The following is a 23,375-nucleotide window of genomic DNA, read 5'->3' on the forward strand; positions in this document are numbered from 1 at the left end:
AACGTAAAACTAATTTTTTAAAAAAGGAATAAAATACCAAAATGATAAACAGAACAACCTATACCTATTAGTATGAAGTTTAGAAGGATAAGTATCTAACTCTTAACAGTGGTCATCTAAGGAGAATACTAGTAGAAAAAGGAGCAATTTTTTTTCTATTTCTATATACTGTTTGGATTTTGATCATAAAAATGTACTAAGCTAATACTTTTAAATTTTTAATAATTCCATTGGATATAACTTTCAAGTTAATCTCCAGGTACTAATAGACTTAAGTTCTCAAGCTACCTTAAAGTTTTGCTGAGCGCAGTGGCTCACACCTGTAATCCCAGCACTTTGGGAAGCCGAAGCAGGAGGATTGCTTGACCTCAGGAGTTTGAGACTAGCCTGGGCAACATGGTGCGATCCCATCTTTACAAAAAAAAAAAATTAAAAATTATACCTAGATGTAGCTTCTCTACTCCCTCTCAAATCTCTGCCTGGTTTGGACCATCTGCCTCCACTCTTGCCTCTACCATGTTCATCAGGGTGACCCAGAAGTCCTACAAGGTATCCACCTCTGGTCCCTGGGTCTTCAGCAGCTGCTTCTAAATGAATAGGCCCAATGCTGCATTAGCTCCTCAAGGCTCTCCCAAGTGGGTAGCAGCAGTGCTTCTGGGGTGGCCTGGGTCTGAGTGGAGGCTATAGCAGGGCCAGTGGTAATGGGGAGCATCACAGCCATCATGATGAACCAGAGCCTGCTGAGCCCCCTTACGCTGGAGGTGTAACCGAACATCCAGGCCATGTGTACCCAGGAGAAGGAGCAGATCAAGACTCTTGACAGTAAGTGTGCCTGCATCACTGACACAATACAGCTCCTGGAGCAGCAGAACAAGATGCTGCAGAGCAAGTGTAGCCTCCAGTAGCAGCAGAAGACGACACAGAGCAACATGGACAACATGCTCGAGAGCTACATCAACAACCTTCAGCAGCAGCTGTACATTCTGGGCCAGGAGCAGCTGAAGCTGGAGGCAGAGCTTGGCAACATGGAGGGGCTGTTGGAGGACTTCAAGAATAAGCGTGAGGATGAGATCAATAAGTGTACAGAGATGGACAATGAATTTGTCTTCATCAAGAAGTTTACGGACAAAGCTTACATGAAGAATGTAGAGCTGGAGTCTTGCATGGAAGGGCTGACTGACGAGATCAATTTCATCAGGCAGCTGTATGAAGAGGAGATCCAGGAGCTGCAGTCCCAGATCTTGGACACATCTGTGGTCCTGTCCATGGACAACAGCCACTCCACGGACACAGACAGCATCACCACTGAGGTCAAGGACCAGTACGAGATTGCCAACCACAGCTGGGCCAGGCTGAGAACACATACCAGATCAAGTACGAGGAACTGCAGACACTGGCTGGGAAGCATGAGGATGATGTGTCGCACAAAGACGAAAATCTCTGAAATGAACCAGAACATCAGCTGGCTCCAGGCTGAGACTGAGAGCCTCAAAGGCCAGAAGACTTCCCTGGAGGCTGCCATCACGAATGCCAAGCAGCGTGGGAGCCGCCATTAAGGACAGCAATGCGGCTGGCTGCAGTGGCTCACCTCTGTTAATCCCAGTACCTTGGGAGGCTGAGGCAGATGGACTGTTTGAGGCCAGGAGTTCGAGACCAGCCTGGGCAACATAGCAAAGTCCTCTAACAAAAATACAAAAATTAGCTAGTCTTATAACCCAGTCTCAAAAAAATAAATAAAAATTTAAAAATAATTTTTTTTTAAAAGACACCACCCCCAAGCAGGCGTACTAGGAGCTGAGGAATGTCAAGCTGGCCCTGGACACAGAGGTTGCCACCTACATGAAGCTGCTGAAGGGCAACAAGAGCAGGCTGGAGTCTGGGATGCAGAACATAAGTATATATATAAAGACCACCAATAGCTGCTCAGGTGCACTGAGCTTGGCCTATGGGGCCTCACAAGCCCTGGCCTCATCTATGGCTAGGCTCCAGCTTTGGCTCTGGCAGGGGCTCTAGCTCCTTCAGCCCCACCAGCTTCTCCAGGGTTCCTCCAGGTGCCGTGGTTGTAAAGAAAATAGAGACACGAGATGGGAAGCTGGTGTCCAAGTCCTCTGATGTCCTGCCCAAGTAAATGGCCACGGCAGCCCCTCCCAGCCCATCCCTTCCTGTGGATGCCCCAGAGCCTGTGGAAGAGGCCACTGTGCAGGCGAGCATAGGGAACAGAAGTGAACATAGGTGAGGCTCAGTCCTAGCTCTCAGCCCACTCATGGAGGGAGTTTATTGCCTGGGGTACCCCCCTGGCCCATGACTCCAGCTATAAAACAATTTGTTTTTTGTTTTTTCCAAAATAAAGCCTCAACTACCTCTGCCATTAAAAAAAAAAAAAAAAAAAAAAAACTGCCAGGCTTGGTGCTGTGTGCCTGTGGTCCCAGCTACTCGGGGCACTTAAGTGGGAGAATCACTTGAGCCCAGGAGGTCAAGGTCACAGTGAACTGTGATTGTGCCACCGCACTCCAGCCTGGGCAACAGAGCAAGACTCTGTCTCAACAATAAAGTTCTAACAAGCATTTCCTCACAAAAGCATGAATGAGTAGATAGTTTAGTTAAGGAAAATGCCTGTGTTATCCAGTTAACCTGAGATGCTATTAGGCTTACCCCACCATGACACTTCCCAGCCCATAATGCCTTAATCCAAATTAGAGGTACACTCTCTAATCCTGAAACTGTTGACAAGTGTGATATGACAAGAGTTGGCACCCCAAAGCACAATATCCTATGATTTTCAAACTTTTCCTTCTGCCTACCTGCTACTAATTGAACAGCAGGTCCACATCAGCACTTTTCTTTCAGAGCCTGATTCTCTATTCCTCCCACCCCCTACTTCAAGAATGCTATGAGGGTTAGGGGTGTCTATCAAGACCCCCTCAGCAACCAACAGCCGTTCCAGAAAAGCTGACATAACCCAGGGCTGCCAACAAGAGCAGCTTCCCAGCAGGATGTTAGTAACCTTAATGAGGCAGAGAGCAACGCCTCTCGTAAATTCTGGTTGGAAGAAACAATCTAGAGATGGTGGAAAAGTACAACTTAAAAAGCAAACACCACAGGCTCCAGTAGAGCAGGAAAGCAAGCAGAGATTTCTAAATACAGAGCTCAATTGTAAGAGTTCACTGTACCTTAATTCTCACTATCATCATTTGCTCTGTCAAAAATAGAACCTTCCATGTCTTGATCCATTCAGAATAAGCCACAGCAGGCACAGCTCTGCTTCCACAGGGCAGCCAGGTCAGAAAGGCCACACAGGGAAATGGAAAAGGCAGCCAGCAGGTTTTCTTAGAGATTATACTCCTCTGGGCTTTTATCCTTCTTCCCAGCTATTCTGGTGCCAAGAAAGCTGCAGGGAGGTCTTTGCTCTGCTCTGAAAAAGCTTCAATTCAATCTTCTCACCAGCAGGGCTGAAGCAGTCTCAGGGCTTTAACTCCCTCTGCTGCCCAATGTTTTCTTTGCATGTTGTGATCAGTTTAATTAATTTCAAACTCAAATGTTAAAAGAACTAATGCAGCCCTTTATTTCAAAACATAATCAAAAGAGCATGAGTTCAGACAGGAGGAATATAGATGGAATTCACGGTTCACAGCTGGATACACTTCTGCATTGACCGACAAATCTCCTCTATCTCAGAAAGGATTTCTTTTATTCAGTTGCAATGAAAAGTCTCCTTCACAGGCATGTAGAAAAGCAGGAGCCAGACTTCTTGGTCCTTCCTCACCCGTCCTTAATAACATTGCCTTTAGCAGAACTTAAGGCAGGCCTTACTCATCTTTCAAGATCCAATTTAAATAGCACTTAGAATGAGGCATTAAAACCACCTGTTTACCAGTCTGTTTCACTGTATTGATTCAACAGTGTCTAGCTAACAGCAGATGCTCACTATCTAACAGAATTCTAACTAGAACCATGTGTGATACTGGGGGAAGGGAAACCTGTCCACATAAGAATTCAACCAGCAATCACTGGGGGAAGAACCAAAATTCTTAAGAGATAAGAGACAGGTGTATTTCTCCAACATACCATTATTCTGCCTAACAATTTACCTACCAGCTATGCTTGTGGTCCTTTTCAGATTACCAATCTCAGTCTCTTTCCTGTAAACTCTTAACTGATTTTTAATGTACTTGAAAGGCACTTCATTCTTTCCCTATATCCAAATACTTCTCACATTCTGATCTTAGCGATAAAATTCACAAAGACCTCACAGTGACTCAATGAGAGTGTTGAGCAATACTGACCCCATTAAATAATGTACCCAACGTATTTAGGTTAGAAACTCTGGTATTCCAGCATCCAGAACTACAAGTGATGAAGACATTTGTTAGTGCAATAACCCTTATTTATTTTTCTGAACCCTCCCCTTCTCCACCTCCCAATACTGGAAGCTTACCCGTCAGGCAGAATTCCTAATCTGCCTCAAAATCTACAGGTCCAAGCTCTGCGAATACCAAGTGCTCAAGGCAACTGCGACCCTTCAGAAAACTAAATACCAACAACGAATGGTGTTACTGTGTAAAAAGTCTCTACTGCTGAATAGTAAGAAGCAATGTAAATTTTTTAATACAAACAATCCCATAGTATTTATTGCCATCTTGTAGTAACACAAGGGTAATCAAAACAATATGAATAAATGTTCACATTGGACAAAGGACATCTAAAAACAAACTGTATCCTTCTCAACAATTTCTCACTTCATTGGTCATTTCTAGTTGGAGACACTTTGTAGCAGAGTAATATTATCTCCTTTTAGCATGATCCGACCTGCAACACAAAAACAACAAAAAGCTATTAATAGCCACACACTCAGATGTTTTACTCTCAGAATTTTGTATCCAGTTTTTGAACAATATTTTGAAAATGCTTTCTTATAAAAATATGTGAACATTTTCAAGTGTCCATATAGTGAAAGGCTTTCTGGCTCCATTAGAATACATTTATCTTTTCAAGAGACTAACATAGGTAGATGACATTTCATGACAAATATCATTTCTACGGACTAAGTCAACTCAATAGGCCTCATACAACATTTCCCAATGCTGAATTTGTAATAAAAGTTTGGAAATGAGTCGTATGTCAAGTTTGGGAAATACAGCATATTATAACTCCATTCTTAAAGCTGTTAGTATATTAAAGACTCCACCCTATCTCTACTAAAAATACAAAATTAGCAGAGCCTGGTGGCGCGTGCCTGTAATCCCAGCTACTTGGGAGGCTGAGGCAGGAGAATTGCTTGAATCCGGGAGGCAGAGGTTGCAGTGAGCCAAGATGGCACCATTGCACTCCAGCCTGGGCAACAAGAGCAAAATTCATCTCCAAAAAAAAAAAAAAAAAAAAAAGACTCCATCCTATAACCAAACCTGTTTTACCCAAAATTTCCTAAGGTTATTTAAGACAATACTTTTCTGAGAAATTTATAAACATCTTCAGGAACACTGGTGTTCACTGGTAGAACGGTTTGAGACACGTTGATCAACTCCAACAGTAATTAAACTGTTCTACTTTCCCAGGCTTCTGCAGGTATTAATAACATTCTATTCTACAGGATAAATACTACCATGGGAATTCAACAGTTGGTAAATAATTTATGAATAATATGACCTCAGTAAGGCTAAGCTTGCCCGTCCTGGCAAGACATCTTTAAATCTAAAAAACCCGGCTGGGTATGGTGGCTCACACCTATAATCCCAGCACTTTGGGAGGCCAAGGTGGGTGGAATGCCTGAGCTTAGGATTCGAGACCAGCCTGGACAACACGGTGACACCCCGTCTTCTACTAAAATACAAAAAATTAGCCAGGTGTGGTGGCATGCACCTGTAATCCCAGTTACTTGGGAGGCTGAGGCAGGAGAATCACTTGAACCCAGGAGGTGGAGGTTGCAGTGAGCTGAGATTGTGCCATGGCACTCAAGCCTGGGAGACAGAGTGAGACTCCGTCTCCAAAAAAAAAAATAAATAAATAACAATAAATCTAAAAAACCCAGGCTTTCATAAAAATAGTCTAAGCAGGAAGCAGCCAGCGAAACACCATACTGCTTCTCAGAATCTACTTTCTACATATCTAGTTCAGGTTAAAGAGAATCCTAAGGGTCTGAAAGAGAGACACCTGAAACCCACCACTGATAAAAGTATTAGTGAACATTTAACAAATAAAGACAAAATGCCTAAATAAACCTCAAGTGAATGGGATGTTAATAGAAATGATTCAATGTGTCTTGATGAAACCATGAATCCTAAGACCATTCATTAACTGGGTTAAGAAATACCATTCATTGCCAGGCTTAGTGGCTCACACATGTAATCCCAGCATTTGGGAGGCCGAGGCAGGCGGATTGCCTGAGCTCAGAAGTTAGAGACCAGCCTGAGCAACAAAGTGAAACCCCGTCTTTACTAAAACACAAAAAATCAGCCAGGTGTGGTGGTACACGCCTGTAGTCCCAGCTACTTGGGAGTCTGAGGCAGGAGAATTGCTTGAACCTGGGAGGCAGAGGTTGCAGTTAGCCAAAATCACGTCATTACACTCCAGCCTGAGCGACAGAGTGAGACTCTGTCTCCAAAAACAAAAGAAACAAATACCATTCATTGTTCAAATATTTTTTAGTTTCTATTATGTGCCAGGCATTGAGTTAGGTACTGAGCACACTGGGATCAAAAAAGGCATGACTCATGCACTTACGGTGAAGCATCTGATAACAGGAGAGACACTAATAAAATAATTTCAATAATAAAGGTTTTACTACAAACTCAGGGAGCACATAATCCCGCCTTCCCCCATCCCCAGCAAAACCAAATTAAACTCTGAACTTTTTAGAGCAGGGCTTCCTAACCCCTGGGCCACAGACCAGTACCAGTCCTGGTCCCTGTTAGAAACTGGGTCACACAGCAAGAGGTGAGCAGTGGGCGAGGTGGCGGAGCTTCATCTGTATTTACAGCCACTCCCCATCACTAGTATTCCCACCTGGGATCTGCCTCCTGTCATATCAGTGGAGGCCTTAGATTCTCATATGAGCGCGAAACCTACTGTGAACCGGGCAAAGAGGGATCTAGGTTGCGCACTCCTTATGAGAACCTAATGCCTGATGATCTGTCACTGTCTCCCATCACCCCCAGATGGGACTGTCTAGTTGTGGGAAAACAGGCTCAGGGCTCCCACTGATTCTACATGATGGTGAGTTGTATAATTATTTCATTATATATTACAATGTAATAATAATAAAGTGCACTATAAATGTAATGTGCTTGAATCATCCAAAAACCATCCCCCACACCCCAGTCCACAGAAAAATTGTCTTCCACAAAACCGGTCCCTGGTGCCAAAATGGTTGGGGTACGCTGCTTTTTTTTTTTTTTTTTTTTGAGACAGAGTCTCGCTGTGTCGCCCAGGCTGGAGCGCAGTGGCGTGATCTCAGCTCACTGCAAGCTCCGCCTCCCAGGTTCGCACCATTCTCCTGCCTCAGCCTCCCGAGTAGCTGGAACTACAGGCACCCGCCACCATGCCCAGCTAATTTTTTTTTTTTTTTCAGGAAAGACAGGGTTTCACCACGTTAGCCAGGATGGTCTTGAATTCCTGACCTCGTAATCCACCCGCCTCGGCCTCCCAAAGTGCTGGGATTACAGGTGTGAGCCACCGCACCTGGCCTAGGGGACCGCTGTCTTAAAAGAAGTGATATTTGATCTGAGCTCTACAGACACAAGGAATATCATATACAAAGATTAATAGTTGGGCAAATCTGCAGATTCAAAGAACTGAAATAAGACAAGTGTTCCTAAAGCTCAGAAAGTGAGGCAGTGATACGAGATGAGCAGAGGGAGATAAGACTAGATCATGAAGATCATTAGATTTGCAGAATCATTAGATTTTTATCCTAACAGCAACAGGAAGTCATTGCAGTATTTCAAGCAAAGGGATGACACATGTTCAGACTGGTGTTTTTAAAAGATGAGTGAGGCCTGGAAAGCAAACTGGAGGTAGCTGCAGAGAAATCAATTAGTAAGCTGAACTGGAAACTGGTGCCATTCAATAAGGCGGGAAATAATAATACAATAGTTCTAAACAGTGTGAGTTGGAATTGAGTTTGCTTTCTGATATGCTGACTTTAAGAAGCCTTTGAAACATTCAAGTAGAAATGGTGAATAGGCCCAGACAAACAAATTTGGGAGTCAGTATATATAGATGGTAACTGAAGCTGTACTCCAGTGCCTAGGCAGACAATACTGAATGACAGGAGGGCCTAGAACCAAGCCTGGAGCAACTCATTTAGTGACTGGGTCCCAAGAATGAATATATAAGTCTGAAAAATAGCCAGAAGTGAAAAATAAAAACCCAAGTATAATATCGTAGAGCCAAGGTGTGATACTGCAAAATATTTATTTGGTCTTCAATCCCATACAACTCCTAAAATCCTTAGAATCTCTAAGATGTTGCCTTTTCGTATGCTAATGACTGACTGATGGCCAGCAGCCCCTACAACGTTTCAGCATGGGAGCTGCTCACTGAAAGGACCAAGGCACTAGTGATGTCGGACTTTCAGCCCCACCCTCCCACGTGGGGAGGAGGAAAGGAGCTGAAGGTTAAGCTGATCACCAACGGCCAATTTAATCAGTCATGCCTACATAATGAAGCTTACATAAAAACTGAAAACAATGGGGTTCTGATAGCTCAACATGTGGAGGTTCCCAGAGTGGTGAGCTTGCAGAGGGCACAAAAGCTTTGCATCCCTTCCTATATGCCTTGCCCTACGCATCTCTTCATCTGTACTTTTTGTAATATCCTTTATAATAGACCAGTAAATATAAGTGTTTCCCCGAGTTCTGTGAGCTGCTCTAGCAAATTAATCAAACCAACGGAGGGGTCATGGGACCCAGTTTATAGCCAGTCAGTAAGAAGCACAGGTAAAACAATCTGGAGCTGACAATTAGCATCTGGTGGAGGACTGAGGGGCATGGAAGGCAATCTTGGGGATTGAGCCCTCAACCTCTGGGAACTGACGCTATCTCAGGTAGATAGTGTTAGAACTGAACTGAACTTGACGACTCCGAGCTGATGTCCACTGCCGAATTGATTGCTTGCTTGGTGTGTGGGGAAATATGCCCACACATCTGGTCACAGAAGTCTTCTGTGTTAATTATTGTCAACTGAGGAAACAGAAAAATCTACTTGGGTTTTTCCCGCCACTCAGACAAGGGAACAAAGCGCTTTAAGGAGGGAGCAGCCAACAGTGCCAAATGCTGTTGAGAGTTTAATAAAATGAGGATTAGTACTGATCATTAGATTTAATACCACTAGTCTTTGGTTCCCTTGGTGAGAGCTCTCTGGGTGGAGAAGCCAAAATGGAGTGTGGTGAGGAGTGAGTAGTAGAGGATGATTTCTAAAGTGTACTACTACTCTGAATAATAACTTCTCAAATGCAAAATAAATTCAAACATGAACTGAGTTGCAGGTCACTGAATTCTGCAAGTGAATAAAATATTTCTAGAATTTTGTAAGACCACTTTTATCCTTACCCAGTTGTTTTCTTGACTTTGTTTTAGAATGAATCTCTTCTGCATCATCTAATACAAGGTTCATATACTCATCAAAACCCTAGAAAAATAAACAAACTGTTACCTTCAAAGAAAATCACATTCAAACCATTTTAAATGAGTATACCTATGCAGATAAAAACTCCAACTAACTTCAAAGATTCACTCTTCTCAAGCCCCACCCCACCTTCCACCCAAAGTTTGTTTTTTTTTTTCTTTGAGAAAGGATCTCACTTTGTCTTCCAGGCTAGAGTGCAGTGGTGTGACCTCAGCTTACTGCAGCTGGACCTCCTGGGTTCAAGCAATTCTTCTGCCTCAGCCCCCGCCAAGTAGCTGAAACTACAGGGCGCACCACCATGCTTGGCTACTTTTTGTATTTTTGGTAGAAACAGGGTTTCATCATGTTGCCCAGGCAGGTCTCGAACTCTGGAGCTAAAGTGATTCATCATGCTCGGCCTCCCTAAGTGCTAGGATTACAGGCATGAGCCACCTTGCCCAGCAAAATATTTAAAAATTAGCTGGACATGGTGGTGTATGCCTATAGTTCCCAGCTACTAGAGGCTGAGGTGGAAAAATCACTTGAGCCAAGGAGTTCAAGATTGCAGTGAGCTGAGAGCACCTGGGTGACAGAGCCGGACCCCAACTTAAAAAAAAAAATTTAGGGTAGCCTGCTATCCCAGAAGCCTTATTTAACTAACCCCACTGAGCTCTCTATTCAGGTATCACCTAACCCACAACAAATAACCCCACCCTCCCTAATTTCATTTATTTTGTCCCCCCTCTCCATACTAACATTGTCACTCAATATTTTTTTTTCGAATAATTTTTAAAAGTTAATTTTCAGCCAGGCGTTGTGGCTCATGCCTGTAATCCCAAGACTTTGAGAGGCTGAGGTGGGAGAATCACTTGAGCCTAGGAGTTTGAGACCAGCCTGGGCAACACAGTGAGACATCATCTCTATAAACAATAAAAATTTAGCAGGCTGTGATGGTGCATGCTTCTGATCCTAGCTACTTGGGAGGCTGAGGCAAGAGGACTACTTGAGCCCGGGAGGTTGAGGCTGCAACGAGCCATGATTGTGCCACTGCACTCCAGCCTAAGCAATAGAACAAGGCCCTTTCTCAAAAATCAAATACAAATTTTCTTCTCAACATAGACAGAGAAAAGAAAATGAATTAAAAGTTATTTTCCCTATTAAAAACTACCCAATCCTTATCTATCAACAATGAAAAAAGGCTAAACAGCAGCACCTGAAAAACTTTCCTTAGGTTGGATCTTTAACTTTTTATACACTGTTCTGGCTAGACACTTTCTGTTAAGTCTTTTTCTACGACCGAACTGCTATGAGATGAAATCGCCTGGATACTCACAATGATACAGCCTTCTATCCGCATATTCACCTGCTCATAGAGCCACACCTGAATCCGCGATCTCTGAAATAATCATAAAAGTGGAAACGTTAAAAAAAAGAAAAATAGGGCCGGGCGCGGTGGCTCACGCCTGTAATCCCAGCACTTTCGGAGGCCGAGGCAGGTGGATCACAAGGTCAAGAGATAGAGACCATCCTCGTTAACATGGTGAAACCCCATCTCTACTAAAAATACAAAAAAAATTAGCTGGGCGTGGTGGCGCACGCCTGTAGTCCCAGCTACTCGGGACGCTGAAGCAGGAGAATCGTTTGAACCCGGGAGGCAGAGGTTGCAGTGAGCTGAGATCGCGCCACTGCACTCCAGCCTGGGCACAGTGAGACTTCGTCTCAAAAAAAAGAAAAGGAAAACAGGCCAGGTGCCTCGATTCACACCGTTCCCATACTTTGGGATGCCAAAGCGGAATAATTCGCTTTGTGGCCAGGTGTTCAATATAAGCCTGCGCAACATTAAGCAAGATCTCCCCGCCCCCAACCCCCCCCAAAAATTGAAGTATACAAAACCTAACCATTTTGGTCAAACCACAAGAGAAATATGGCTCCTAAAAAAATTGTAATGAATGTAAGTCAAAAGTTTTAACTAGCCCATATCTAAGAATTATTCACCAATAATAATAACCTCAAAGAGAATTTTCATTTAATAAGTTCTATATTGGAACTGTATAAGCTAATAATTTTCCCGTGATTTTGGGACTAAATATTTCTTACTGCTTCTGGTCTCAATCTATTTAGAGTGAAAGTTTTTGACAGCATAGCACAAAGCAGTAATTTCTAATGACCAAGGACTTATCTCCTGCAGCAAAATCCAGTTCCAAAACAAAGCTTTCTCATGTCACACACCTAACAACCAGGACAGGAGCCCTCAATTCAGGTGGTTAAAAATTATTATCACCTGAAATTAGTGTTTTTCAGTTGTGTTGTCACACTATAAAATTTAAGTTGCTAAAATTTCCCTCAAAGGAAAGCAGCTGCCACTAAACTCTGCTGAAGCTACCCCTTCTCTCTTCCTTTTATCGTCTTTAAGTTTTCCCACAGGTATTAAACACACCACCTCTTGACATGGTTTAAGTTGGCTGGGTTTTTCTTCCAATGTTTCATCCTAAAGGGGAGACGTTCCAATGTTCTAGCCATAATCGCTACTAACAAAACTACTGATGCCCAAATACCATGGTCAAGTCTGCTAATAATACTTTTTGGAATTAAAAAGTATTTTGGATCTTGTAAAGTAATGGATACAATTCTTTGCATGTTGGGAAGTGGCATGGATACACACCACTTCATCACATTAGTGCTTTCTAAGTACTCCTTCCCCTCAATTACCCTGCAATCTCCAGTTACATCTATTTTTAAATTCTAGAACACAGCGATCGCTCAGGTTAACACAAAAAACTAAATCAGTTCACCTCTTATTTAAAAAGTAGTTACGAAACAAACAACTTACGTACATTTTGTAAGTATCTGAAGATGAGGTTCTGCACCACAGTGGCTAAGGAAAAAATAGACAAAAGCAGCATAGACTCTGCTTCCTGAAACAACTGGACGTCCCTGTTCCCGTCTCACCTTTGTTTACTAAACGCGAGGTCTGGTGCTTACGCAAACAACAAGTGCCCAGCTGGGCATTCATTAGGTGTCTTCTAAAGACTAAAGAACATCCATTCCACTTTCATTCCCCTGGAGTTTCCCAAAACCGTTAACTCCCGTTTTCACTCCGCACCTAAAGTTCTCCTCCCTCCTTTTGCCGCGTCCATTCCTGCATTCCCCACTGCAGGGGTCCACCCAAGACCACCTCCCCACCATCACGGTTCAACTACCCGCGCTTCCTTCCAGTCTTGGTAGCCCCGGGGGCTCATGGGATGTGGATCCGTACTCCGCTATCCCAGGCCTGCTTTCAGCCTGCGCCTTCGCACCCCGTATTCTGACCCAAACCTCCTAGTCCTGACATCCTGCGTAGGATACGATGGGCTGCACCATAACCTTCTGCACTTTCTGGCCCTGGCCACGGTACGCCATGGTGGAATTTCACAAAGAGCACACCCGCACGCCGCCTCTGAGAGCAACTTCCGGAATAAAGAACCGGAAGCGGAAGTGTGTGAAGGTCATGCGGCGGCATGGGCGGCTCCTGGGAAATGCCCCTCTAGCCATGAAGTCACGTTTCTCCGCTGCATGGCCTCCGAGGGAGGCCAAACTGAGGCGTCTGCGCTGTGGAAGGTGGGCCGGTCCTACAGCGCCACCTGGAGGGAGGCGGGAGGAGGTGCCTTCGGTTGTATGGTGGCCGTGGTAGGAGGAGTGCCGTCCTGTCTCCAATTTCTTTTCTTTTTTTTTTTTTTGAGGCGAAGTCTCGCTCTGTCGCCCAGGCTGGAGTGCAGTGGCGCGATTTCAGCTCACTGCAACCTCAGCTTCCAGGGTTCAAGCGATTCTCCTGCCTCACCCTCCCGAGTAGCTGGGACTACAGGCGCCTGCCACCACGTCCGACTAATTTTTTTGTGTTTTTAGTAGAGACGGGGTTTCACCATGTTGGCCAGGATGGTCTCGATCTCCTGACCTCATGATCCGCCCGCCTCGGCCTCCCAAAGTGCTGGGATTACAGGCGTGAGCCACCGCGCCCGGCCTGTATCTCCATTTTCTGAGTTAGCTTGAAAAGCCAAAATCGTCCCAGTGTGTATCTCTATGTGTAAAATGAGTTAATTTCGTGCCTTTCCTAAAGCCTATTTTGCTGGAGTTTAGGCTTGATAGCAGCGTTGTGGTGGAAAGGGTAGGGCGGCAAGAAGCCCAAACTTCAGGCCTCCCACCTCTGGCAGTCGGCCAGGGGCGGTCTGCATTCCAAAGCCAGACGCCTGGTTCCCTCCAGTTACGGATTCAACTCTCATCCATTTCGTGGAGAGTTACTGTTCAGGTGGCAACTGAGGGTGGCGATTTACCAGGAAGACGCTGAAATCCACATGCTGGGCGCAAATCCAGCTCTTTTAGAGTTGGGTGACCAAGGATAAATTACTCAGCCTCGCCATGTCTTGGCTTAGTTTCCAAAACGGAGATTATAGTAAAGATTAACTTTACTCAGGGGTTTGAAGATTCAATGAAATAATTGTCTATGTGTGCACACAGTTAGGCGTCAGCCAGTGTCAGAACATGTCCTTCCCTGGATAACACAGCTACTAAGTGGAGCAGCTGGAATTTGTAGGTGTGCCTGACCCCAAAGTCCACTTACCTTTCCATTGTGTCATGGCTTGTGGCCTGGCAGAGATTTCATTTAATTGGCATACACATGTTATAGAGGAGGAAACTGAAGTTTAGACTTTTGAAAGGACTTGCCTAAGGGAACACGGATTAGGGCAAATGGCAGAATCAAAATTAGCTTTTCTGAGGGCTTCTGTTTAATGGGGATAATAGTAATGACGACTTCAGAAAGTCGAGTTGAGTTGAAAGTGATTTTTAAACTACACAAAGCGGCCAGGCTCACGCCTGTAATCCCAGCATTTTGGGAGGCCGAGGCAGGTGGATCAACTGAGGTCAGGAGTTCGAGACCAGCCTGGGCAACATGGTGAAACCTTGTCTCTACTAAAAATACAAAAATTAGCCATGTATGGTAGCACATGCCTGTAATCCCAGCTACTTGGGAGACTGAGACAGGAGAATCGCTTGAACCCAGGAGGCAGAGGTTGCAGTGAGCCGAGATCATGCCACTGCACTCCAGCCTTGGTGACAGAGCGGGACTCTGTCTCAAAAAAATAAATAAGAATAAATAAATAAACTACACAAAGCTAGCAAATGCATGGGATAACTATTTCCTTTAAAAAATTTCAGCCAGGGCTGGGCACAGTGGCTCATGCCTGTAAATCCCAGCACTTTGGGAGGCTGAGGGGGGCAGATCACAAGGTCAGGAGTTTGAGACCAGCCTGGCCAATATGGTGAAACCCCGTCTCTATTAAAAATACAAAAATTAGCTGGGCGTACTGGTAGGCGCCTGTAGTCCCATCTACTCAGGAGGCTGAGGCAGGAGAATTGCTTGAATCTGGGAGGCAGAGGTTGCAGTGAGCCAAGATCACGCCACTGCACTCCAGCCTGGGTGACAGAGCAAGACTCTGTCTCAAAAAAAAAAAAAAAATTTCAGCCAGGTGCGCTAGCTCATGCCTGTAATCCCAGCATTTTGAGAAGCAGAAGCAGGAGGCTTGCTCGAGCCCAGGAGTTCAAGACCAGCCTGAGCAACATAATGAGACCTTAGCTCTACAAAAAAATTTAAAAATTAGCCAAGCCTGATGGTGCGTGCCTGTAGTCCCAGCTACTCTGGAGGCTGAAGCAGGAGAATCTCTTGAACCCGGGAGGCAGAGGTTGCAGTGAGCAGAGATCATGCCACTGCACTCCAGCCTGAGCAACAGAGCCAGGCCCTGTCAAAAAAAAAAGATTCCCTAGCTGGGTTTTGTGGCATGGCCTGTATTCCCAAGAACTAGGGGAGGCTGACGTAGTAGGACTGCTTGAGCCTAGGAGTTCAAGAGTGCAGTGAGCTGCAATGGCACCTATAAATAGCCACTACACTCCAGCCTGGGCAACATAGTGAGACCCAGTCTTTAAAAAAATCATCCCCCCACCCAAACCCAATAGAGTGTCATGTTGTCTGACTTTAAGACAGCGTGTTTATTTATTTTTCCCCACCGCCCTCCCCCACTTTTTTTTTTAGACACGATCTCCTGATATGGCACAGGCTGACATGCAGTGGTACAATCTCGGCTCACTGCAACCTCCCCACCAGGGCTCATGCGATCCTCCCACCTCAGCCTCTGGAATAGCTAGGACCACAGGTGTGCACCACCACACCTGGCTAACTTTTTGTATTTTTAGTAGAGACGGGATTTTGCTATATTGACCAGGCTGGTCTTGAACTCCCGGCCTCAAGTGATTCTCCTGCCTTGGCCTCCCAAAGTGCTAGGATTACACGTGTTAGCTGAACCTGGCCAGGATTACTTTTTTAAATCCAAGTACATGATGTCTTTTTATTTGTTCAAACTTTCCTTTGAATCTTTCAAAAGTTTTTGGTTGTCTTCATATAGACCTTGTGATTTCTTAAGTTCAACCTTAGCTATTTCATCTCTCTTCTTCTTAAAAATTCTATCTTTTCCTCAATTGTATGCTCTACCTGGTTTTTAGGGGGAAAAAAGAATGATAAATGCAACTACATAAAAATAAAATTATGCATGACTAAAAAGGGAAACAATAAACAAAGTCAAAACATCTAGGAAAAATATGTTTGCATTACATCTGAAAAATGATTAATTTTACTAATATGTAGAGTTCCTGGAAAAGAATGCTATTCTGGTCTTTATTGATGTGTAAGAAATATTCCAAAACTTAGTAGCTTAAAACAACAACCATTTTGTTATAATTCATGACTTCATGGGTCAGGAATTTGGGCAGGTTCTCAGCTGGGTGATTCTTCTGCTCCACAAGACATATCTACGGCTTTGGTGTGTATCTTTGGAAGACTGGCCTCAGCTGGGTCCCTATCTCTATGTAGTCTCAGCCCTCACCACACGGTTTCTCTAGAAGGGTGGTACGCTTTCTTATATGGGGGATTAGGGGTCTAGGAAACCAAGGTTGAAGCTACCAGCACTTTTTTTTTTTTTTTTGAGACGGAGTCTCATTCTGTCACCAGGCTGGAGTGCAGTGGCACAACCTTGGCTCACTGCAACCTCTGATTCCTGGCTTCAAGCGATTCTCCTGCCTCAGGCTCCCGAGTAGCAGGGATTACAGGCGTGTGCCACCACGCCCAGCTAATTTTTGTATTTTTAGTAGAGACAGGGTTTCACCATGTTGGCCAGGATGGTCTTGATCTCCTGACCTCTTGATCCACCTGCCTTGGCCTCCCAAAGTGCTGGGATTACAGGTGTGAACCACTGCGCCCAGCTGCTCTACCAGCACTTTTAAAAGCCAAGCCTGGGCCAGGCACGGTGGCTCACTCTTGTAATCCCAGCACTTTGGGAGGCTGAGGCCAGCGGATTACCTGAGGTCAGGAGTTCAAGACCAGCCTGGCCAACATGGCGAAACACCATCTCTACTAAAAATACAAAAATTAACTGGGTGTGGTGGCGGGCGCCTGTGATCCCAGCTACTCAGGAGGCTGAGGCAGAATTGCTTGAACCCAGGAGGCGGAGGTTGCAGTGAGTGGAGATCACGCCATTGCACTCCAGCCTGGGTGACAGAGCAAGACTCTGTCTCAAAACAAAAAAAGACCCAAAATTAAAATTGGCAATGGATGTGAGCATCAGTTTGTAGCAAAGGATATAAGAATGGTCTTTAAACATGAAAAGATGCCCAGCTTCACTCATAACAGAAAGGCTACATTCAGAATGTCTGTCACAAAAGAAAAAAAACAAAGGCACACCAAACTACACTGAAGTACTATTTCTCTTATTAGATTGGAAATGATGAAAAAACAGTGGTACTGTAAATTATTAAGCTCTATTTCTAGGTACTTATCCTCCATACAAACTTACATGTGTGGTATAATGTAATCATCACAACATTGTTTAAAATACCAAGATGGGAAGCAACCTAAATGTCTATCAATAGGGACTATTATAAATTACTGCATCTTCATAGGGTGCAATTCTATGCAACTGTTACTAAGATTAAAGGTCTTTGTGTCCCGATATGAAATGACATCCAATATACATGATGAAAAAAAAGCAAGGTATAATATGCTTGAGATTTACTTCAAAATAACTCAGTGGAGCCAGCAGGGCCAGATCTCAGATAAGGCAAGGCTAAGGATTGAGCATAATTGTAGGAATCACAATCACATGTGCAAATACAAGCCTTGAAAAGTGAGTGCCTCCTTAAATTGTGCCCCATACCTTGCTTGCCTCACCCTCAGCCCAGTCAAGTAGGTCACAATAGGGGGTGATGGATAGTTGGTAAGGTAAAGAAGAGAGGATTGGCCATGAATCTGCAATTGTTGAAACTGGGTGACTATGTGGAGTTTATTATACTTTAATTCTAAATACATTTGAAATTTTCTTTAATAAAAAAGGCAGGGTTCAGAATGTCATGTGTTTTACGCATGATATTGTATGGAAGTGTATTCACTTACACATGGCTAAAGTATCTCTGGAAGAATACCTGAGACACAGATAATGGAAAGTAATATGAAACATTTGTTTCCTTTTGTTATTGCAACTACTCACAATGTTCTTGTAAAACTTCATGACACACCTAAGATATCTGCAAAGTGGGCTTCAGAATCACTGGCCCAAATGAACATACCCCTGAGAAAGGAGTCTGCCAAACCTCCCAAATATTTCAGAACATTCTTCCTCTCAGCTTGAAGTTTCTTTCATCCCAACCAGAAGCTTCACAACTTGCTGAATGGCTGTGATTATTCTTTACCATGCCATAGATTCAGACTCTACAACATTTTAGCAGTTAAATCCAACCAAATCTAAATACCTTAGTAACAGACCCTCAGTAAATATAAATCCAAAAAAATTTTTTTTGAGATGGAGTCTTGCCCTGTTGCTCAGGCTGGAGTGCAGTGGTGATTGATCTCGGCTCACTGTAACCTCCGCCTTCCAGGTTCACACAATTCTCCTGCCTCAGCCTCCCAAGTAGCTGGGATTATAGGTGCATGCCACCCCGCCTGGCTAATTTTTTTGTACTTTCAGTAAAGATGGGGTTTTGCCATGTTGGCCAGGCTGGTCTCAAACTTCTGACCTCAGATGATCCACCCACCTCGGCCTCCCAAAGTGCTGGGATTACAGGCGTGAGCCACCGTGCCCAGCCAAAATTACTTTTTTTAAATGTAAAACTAAATTCTGGATTGCTGTTCTTATTTGTGGTCATTACTTATTTTTTGCCCACTTTATTGAACAAACTTAAGAGAATGGTCAAGGATTTTAATTGTGCTCATGCCCCTTAACTAATATCTTTTTGCAAATTCAAAATAAATTGCGGTTTGGAGTCTTAATTATTAATGCAGTTAAATGTCTGGGTTGTAGGAACTTTCAAAGAGTTACTGAGCAGCTTCATAAAGTCAAGATTTTAAATAACACTCTTGAAAAGATCTACTAATCAAACCCAATGGCACATAATATATAAACATACTGACCCTGAAACTTCAGTGCGGGAATAGTCATCTTTAATGTACTGTATAATTTAGTGTCAAAATGAGTACGTGAATTAAAGATACACAGTAAGTACTCAATAAATGTTAGCTAATTTAAGTGTTACCTATTAAGCAGTTACAACTGGAGACCATATATTTCCTGTGCTACAGCCAAATTCAAAGCAATCAAATACTTTACAGAACTGCAGAACTGTTGGCTGGGCGTGGTGGCTCACACCTGTAATCCCAGCACTTTGGAAGGCCGAGGAAGGCATATCACTTGAGGTCAGGGGTTCCAGACCAGCCTGGCCAACATGGTGAAATCCTGTCTCTACTAAAAATATAAAAATTAGCCAGGTGTGGTGGTGCACCCCTGTAATCCCAACTACTGAGGAGGCTGAGGCAGGAGAATCGCTTGAAACTGGGAGGCAAGAGTTGCAGTGAGCCAAGATTGTGCCACTCTGCATTCTATCCTGGGCAACAGAGTGAGACTCTGTCTTAAAAAAAACACCCTGCAGAATTATTCTGGCAAAATAAAGCCACCATTTTAGAAAAGGATCATGGAACTCTGATCAATATATTAATAGATCAAGCTTTGTTACTGCAATTGTAATTAGTAAACATCAGTCTTATCTTTCAAATACTGATCAAGATGAAAACACACTATGTTCTAGCTTTAAAGAAGAACCACTGAGATTTAGGGTTAAGGCTAGAACTTTAGGAATTATTATCTTGAGATAAAATACATGAAACATAAAACTATCTTATTTCTGGCTATAACCAAACTGGAATATTTGGGCCCTTTTCTTACTGTTAAAATGAAAAACTATCATTCAAAACTATAGTCTTTTGCTTTTTGTGAAAAGTTGATTCAACTTGTTGGGACGACTTTTAGACTAATAGGAAAAATCTATGTTCTTTGGTAGTTAACAAACATATGCTTTCCTACAATTTTAAAAATTGGCACACATATTAAGAAACCTGGACTTCCATAAATTAAATTTCTTATCTGCTGCACCTTCATGCTTGAAAATTCTAAATCGTTGACTCTAAAGATCAAGTTTATTCATTTATTTATTTTTTATCAGCCTCTTGAGCCAGAGTAGGCCCAGAGAGACTCCGTAAGATCACTTTTAAACACTCCCTCCTTTTAAAAACTTAATGGCATTGCTTGAGTTACAACACTAAGGAGTAAGTATCTGTGTCAGAAAAAAAATCCTCACATTATAATAATATAAATTCTTACCTAAAGCATATGCAGCTAAAATTGAGCACACTTGTAAATTTGGCAATATATCCAGATGAAAGGTTTCTAAGCCAAATAATAACTGAAATTCGGGCACTTACACGAAAGGCCAATAGCATTCTGTTTGGGGTCTCTTGTCAAGATGGATCCTAGGCTGATATGATGATGTAAAATTACTTAGCTCACAACATCAAGACTTTCCTACATCAGTTTTATTTAAAACACAAACAAGTATTTCTCTTTCTGTAAGGGCAAATGGTTCAAATAATGCGGAACACGAAACATTGACTAATACAAGTGCTTTAAATATGAAACCAAATTATTTTTTAAAAAAGCAAAAGAATAAAGAATATATACAAAAGGGACCTGGAATCTGTAAGCTGATTCCAAAAACGAAATAAGTAGAAGATCCATGGTGAAACCTGAACATTCTACCCCTGCTTTGGAGAAGGGCTATCATACAACATTCAGTCAGCTGAAGATGGATTGGTAGAGGTGTGTCGATACATAAATTTCAGTCATTTTTGCTTGTGCAGAATCATTCCAATCTTCCCAAGACTGAATGGGCAGTCCTGTGGCTTTCTTCCTTTTCCATATTCCCAACAAGGCTACGTGAAGTTCAACTCTTGATGAGCCGCTTACAACAGCAGTTCCTTAGGAGCCAACATGACAGGTGGGTCAGATTTCCCTATGAGAAACAAAACTGGCCACCTACAGCAAAATATCAAAATGGGTAAGTCCTTCCTTCCTCTTCCTCCTGATTATATACAACATATCTCCTTTCAAGACTATTATTTCCATCATGCTTATTCCTTCACAAATCTAAACCTTGAGGTGATATGAAGGAAACCAACATCAAGAAAAGAAAACTCAATTCAGAAATGAAGAAAACTGGCAGGTATACAATACACCCCCAGAGCATCTCAATATCCCTGGCACAGTACAATTCAGTGTACTGCTACAGCCCATAGATAAATATTGGCAGCTTGAATAAGCTCATTTTTTCCCTCAGGTGGTTAAAGGCCACCAAACAAATACTGGGCAACAGGGGTTTGTTGGGAGAGTTAGAAATAAAAAATTAACCAAATTTTGTCCCTGTGTTAATTCAATGCCAGCAAGGAGGCAAGTACTGAAGAAGGGACAATTTTCATACTAAAAAAGAATTCCTCTAATCATGTCACCATCTCACATAATGAATCCAGGGAATCCCAGAAATAGAAAATTAGTTTCAGGGGACCCCTGAGGCACTTTAAAGCCTTTTAAAAAATTACAGTAATAATAAATTAGATATTGCTCTTCAGAGGCTAACAGAGCAGCAGAAGCATCAAGATCAGGTCCAAAGAGTTATGCCCACATTACAGGCTTCCTGAGCTGCTCAGCCCTCTTTAAAGCTTAGTTGAATCTCTAAATACCTTTAAAAAGACATACAATTTAACACAGACTGAGTGGGTATTTTTGTTTAGTGGTAGCATAAAATTTGGTCCTTAATGGTAGCAGCTGTCTTCATCCATTTCAAACTCAGGTAATATTAAGTACATCAAGACAATACATAAAGAATACAACAAAGGAGAAAAAAGCCAAAACTGACAAACACCTCAAGGAGTCACTAAGTTCGCTTGCACCCTTTCACTTGATCTCCCTCTCAGTCTCTTTTTTGTGGAGAGAAGGGTATGACAGAACTTTTTTCTCAAAAGATGATAAACAATGGCATCAAATGGACAAAATGGTTATAAAGTAACTTTAAAAATCTGACCCCAAGGAATCCAGGACATATACAGATAATTCAGAGGTATACTTCTGATTTGGGGCAAATTCTAGACTAAAGAAATGATCATCTCAGATAAATGTTACAATAGATGAAACTAAGTCCAGTTTTTTGGCGATTTTTTTTTTTTAAAGTGTCCTCACTACCACCTTCAGCTATCAATCATTTCTGATAGCTCAAGCAGAAGGTCATCTTCATCTTTCCCAGGATCCAGGTCAATCTCAGCTTCCAATTTGCCTCCTGAAATCTCCCATATTAGTTTCTCAAAATCATCCTCCACAGAGAGTGGGGGCTTTCCTGTTGAGGCAGAGCTGAGTCGGCGAGTTTTCATGCTCATTTGGGATGAGGAAGGGCCAGACACCTCCGGGGGTGAGGAATCTGAAGAGGACTGGGTTGGAGGCAGCACAAGACTGTAAGAAAAAAAAGATTATTAGAAAACTGCCCTTTTTTCAATAGTTGGCTGAATCACCTAGTCTCATGGACACAAAGTGAGCAAAAATTTGTTTTTAAGAACATACATAAAGAAATAATTCTTTTACTGATTTGGGATCAAGCTTTTTTTTTTTTTTTTTTTTTTTTTTTTTTTTTTTGAGGCAGAGTCTCCCTTTGTCACCCAGGCTGGAGTGTAGTGGTACAATCATGGCTCACTGCAGCCTCGACCTCCTGGGCTCAAGCGATCATTCTGCCTCTGCCTCCCAAGTAGCTGGGTCTACAGGTGTGTGTCACCATGTGATTTTTTTTTTTTTTAATTTCTTTGATTTTTATTAGAGACAAGACCTCACTATGTTGTCCAGGCTGGTCTTGAACTCCTGAGCTCAAGTGATTCTCCAGCCCCAGTCTCCCAAAGTGTTGGGATTACAGGTATAAGCCGCCTTGCCTGGCCAGCACCAAGCATTTTTATAACTCAAAGTAGGTGTTAAAGACATCTTTCAGGGGCCGGGCATGGCAGCTCATGCCTGTAATCCCAGCACTTTGAGAAGACGAGGAAGGTGAATCACTTGAGGTCAGGAGTTTGAGACCACCCTGGACAACGTGGCAAAACCCTGTCACTACTAAAAATACAAAAATTAGCTAGGCCTTGTGGCAGGCACCTGTAATCCCAGCTACTTGGGAGGCTGAGGCAGGAGAATTGCTTGAACTCGGGAAGTGGAGGTTGCAGTGAGCAGAGATTGTGCCACTGCACTCCAGTCTGGGTGACACAGTGAGACGCTGCCTCAAACAAAAAAAACAAAAAAACATCTTTTAGGTAATATAGCAAAATGTAAACAATGGCACCAAAGAAG

At 43.1% G+C, this 23,375-nt stretch overlaps 2 protein-coding genes and 1 pseudogene across 4 annotated transcripts in view; 1 reads left to right on the forward strand and 2 right to left on the reverse strand.

Annotated features, from left to right (window-relative positions):
- Positions 1-516: 516 nt before the first annotated feature.
- On the forward strand, positions 517-2,128 carry LOC101127561 (keratin, type II cytoskeletal 8-like; annotated as a pseudogene).
- Positions 2,129-4,582: 2,454 nt separating this feature from the next.
- Positions 4,583-13,073, reverse strand: SNRPE (small nuclear ribonucleoprotein polypeptide E). 3 transcript variants are annotated; one of them, XM_004028199.5, is made up of 5 exons: positions 12,946-13,073; positions 12,435-12,461; positions 10,934-10,996; positions 9,546-9,624; positions 4,583-4,806 (listed from the first exon to the last, which is right to left on the reverse strand). In XM_004028199.5, the coding sequence occupies exons 1-5, from the start codon at positions 12,997-12,999 to the stop codon at positions 4,751-4,753; spliced, it is 279 nt and encodes a 92-aa protein (XP_004028248.1). In that variant the 5' UTR covers positions 13,000-13,073; the 3' UTR covers positions 4,583-4,750. The 3 variants fall into 3 exon arrangements, with proteins under 3 accessions (XP_004028248.1, XP_018884671.1, XP_055224857.2); XM_019029126.4 differs by having other exon boundaries at positions 12,435-12,475; positions 12,916-13,060; XM_055368882.2 differs by lacking the exon at positions 12,946-13,073 and adding an exon at positions 12,704-12,936 and having other exon boundaries at positions 12,435-12,475.
- Positions 13,074-20,521: 7,448 nt separating this feature from the next.
- ZC3H11A (zinc finger CCCH-type containing 11A) overlaps positions 20,522-23,375 on the reverse strand; it is a 59,600-nt gene continuing 56,746 nt past the window's right edge. Inside the window, exon 18 of the mRNA XM_063709441.1 lies at positions 20,522-22,502. Coding sequence (XP_063565511.1) covers positions 22,244-22,502 — 259 coding nt within the window. The 3' untranslated portion in view covers positions 20,522-22,243. The remainder of the gene's footprint in view (positions 22,503-23,375) is intronic.

Source organism: Gorilla gorilla, chromosome 1, assembly GCF_029281585.2.
Source record: "Gorilla gorilla gorilla isolate KB3781 chromosome 1, NHGRI_mGorGor1-v2.1_pri, whole genome shotgun sequence".
NCBI lineage: Eukaryota > Metazoa > Chordata > Mammalia > Primates > Hominidae > Gorilla > Gorilla gorilla.

Coding starts and splice junctions, on each gene's coding strand:
- SNRPE (XM_004028199.5), bottom strand. CDS start 12,999: ATGGCGTACCGTGGCCAGGGCCAGAAAGTGCAGAAGGTTATGGTGCAG. Junction 9,625..10,933: donor GGATAGAAGGCTGTATCATT/GTGAGTATCCAG, acceptor TTATTTTTCTAG/GGTTTTGATGAGTATATGAA. Junction 4,807..9,545: donor AAAGTCAAGAAAACAACTGG/GTAAGGATAAAA, acceptor TTTGTGTTGCAG/GTCGGATCATGCTAAAAGGA.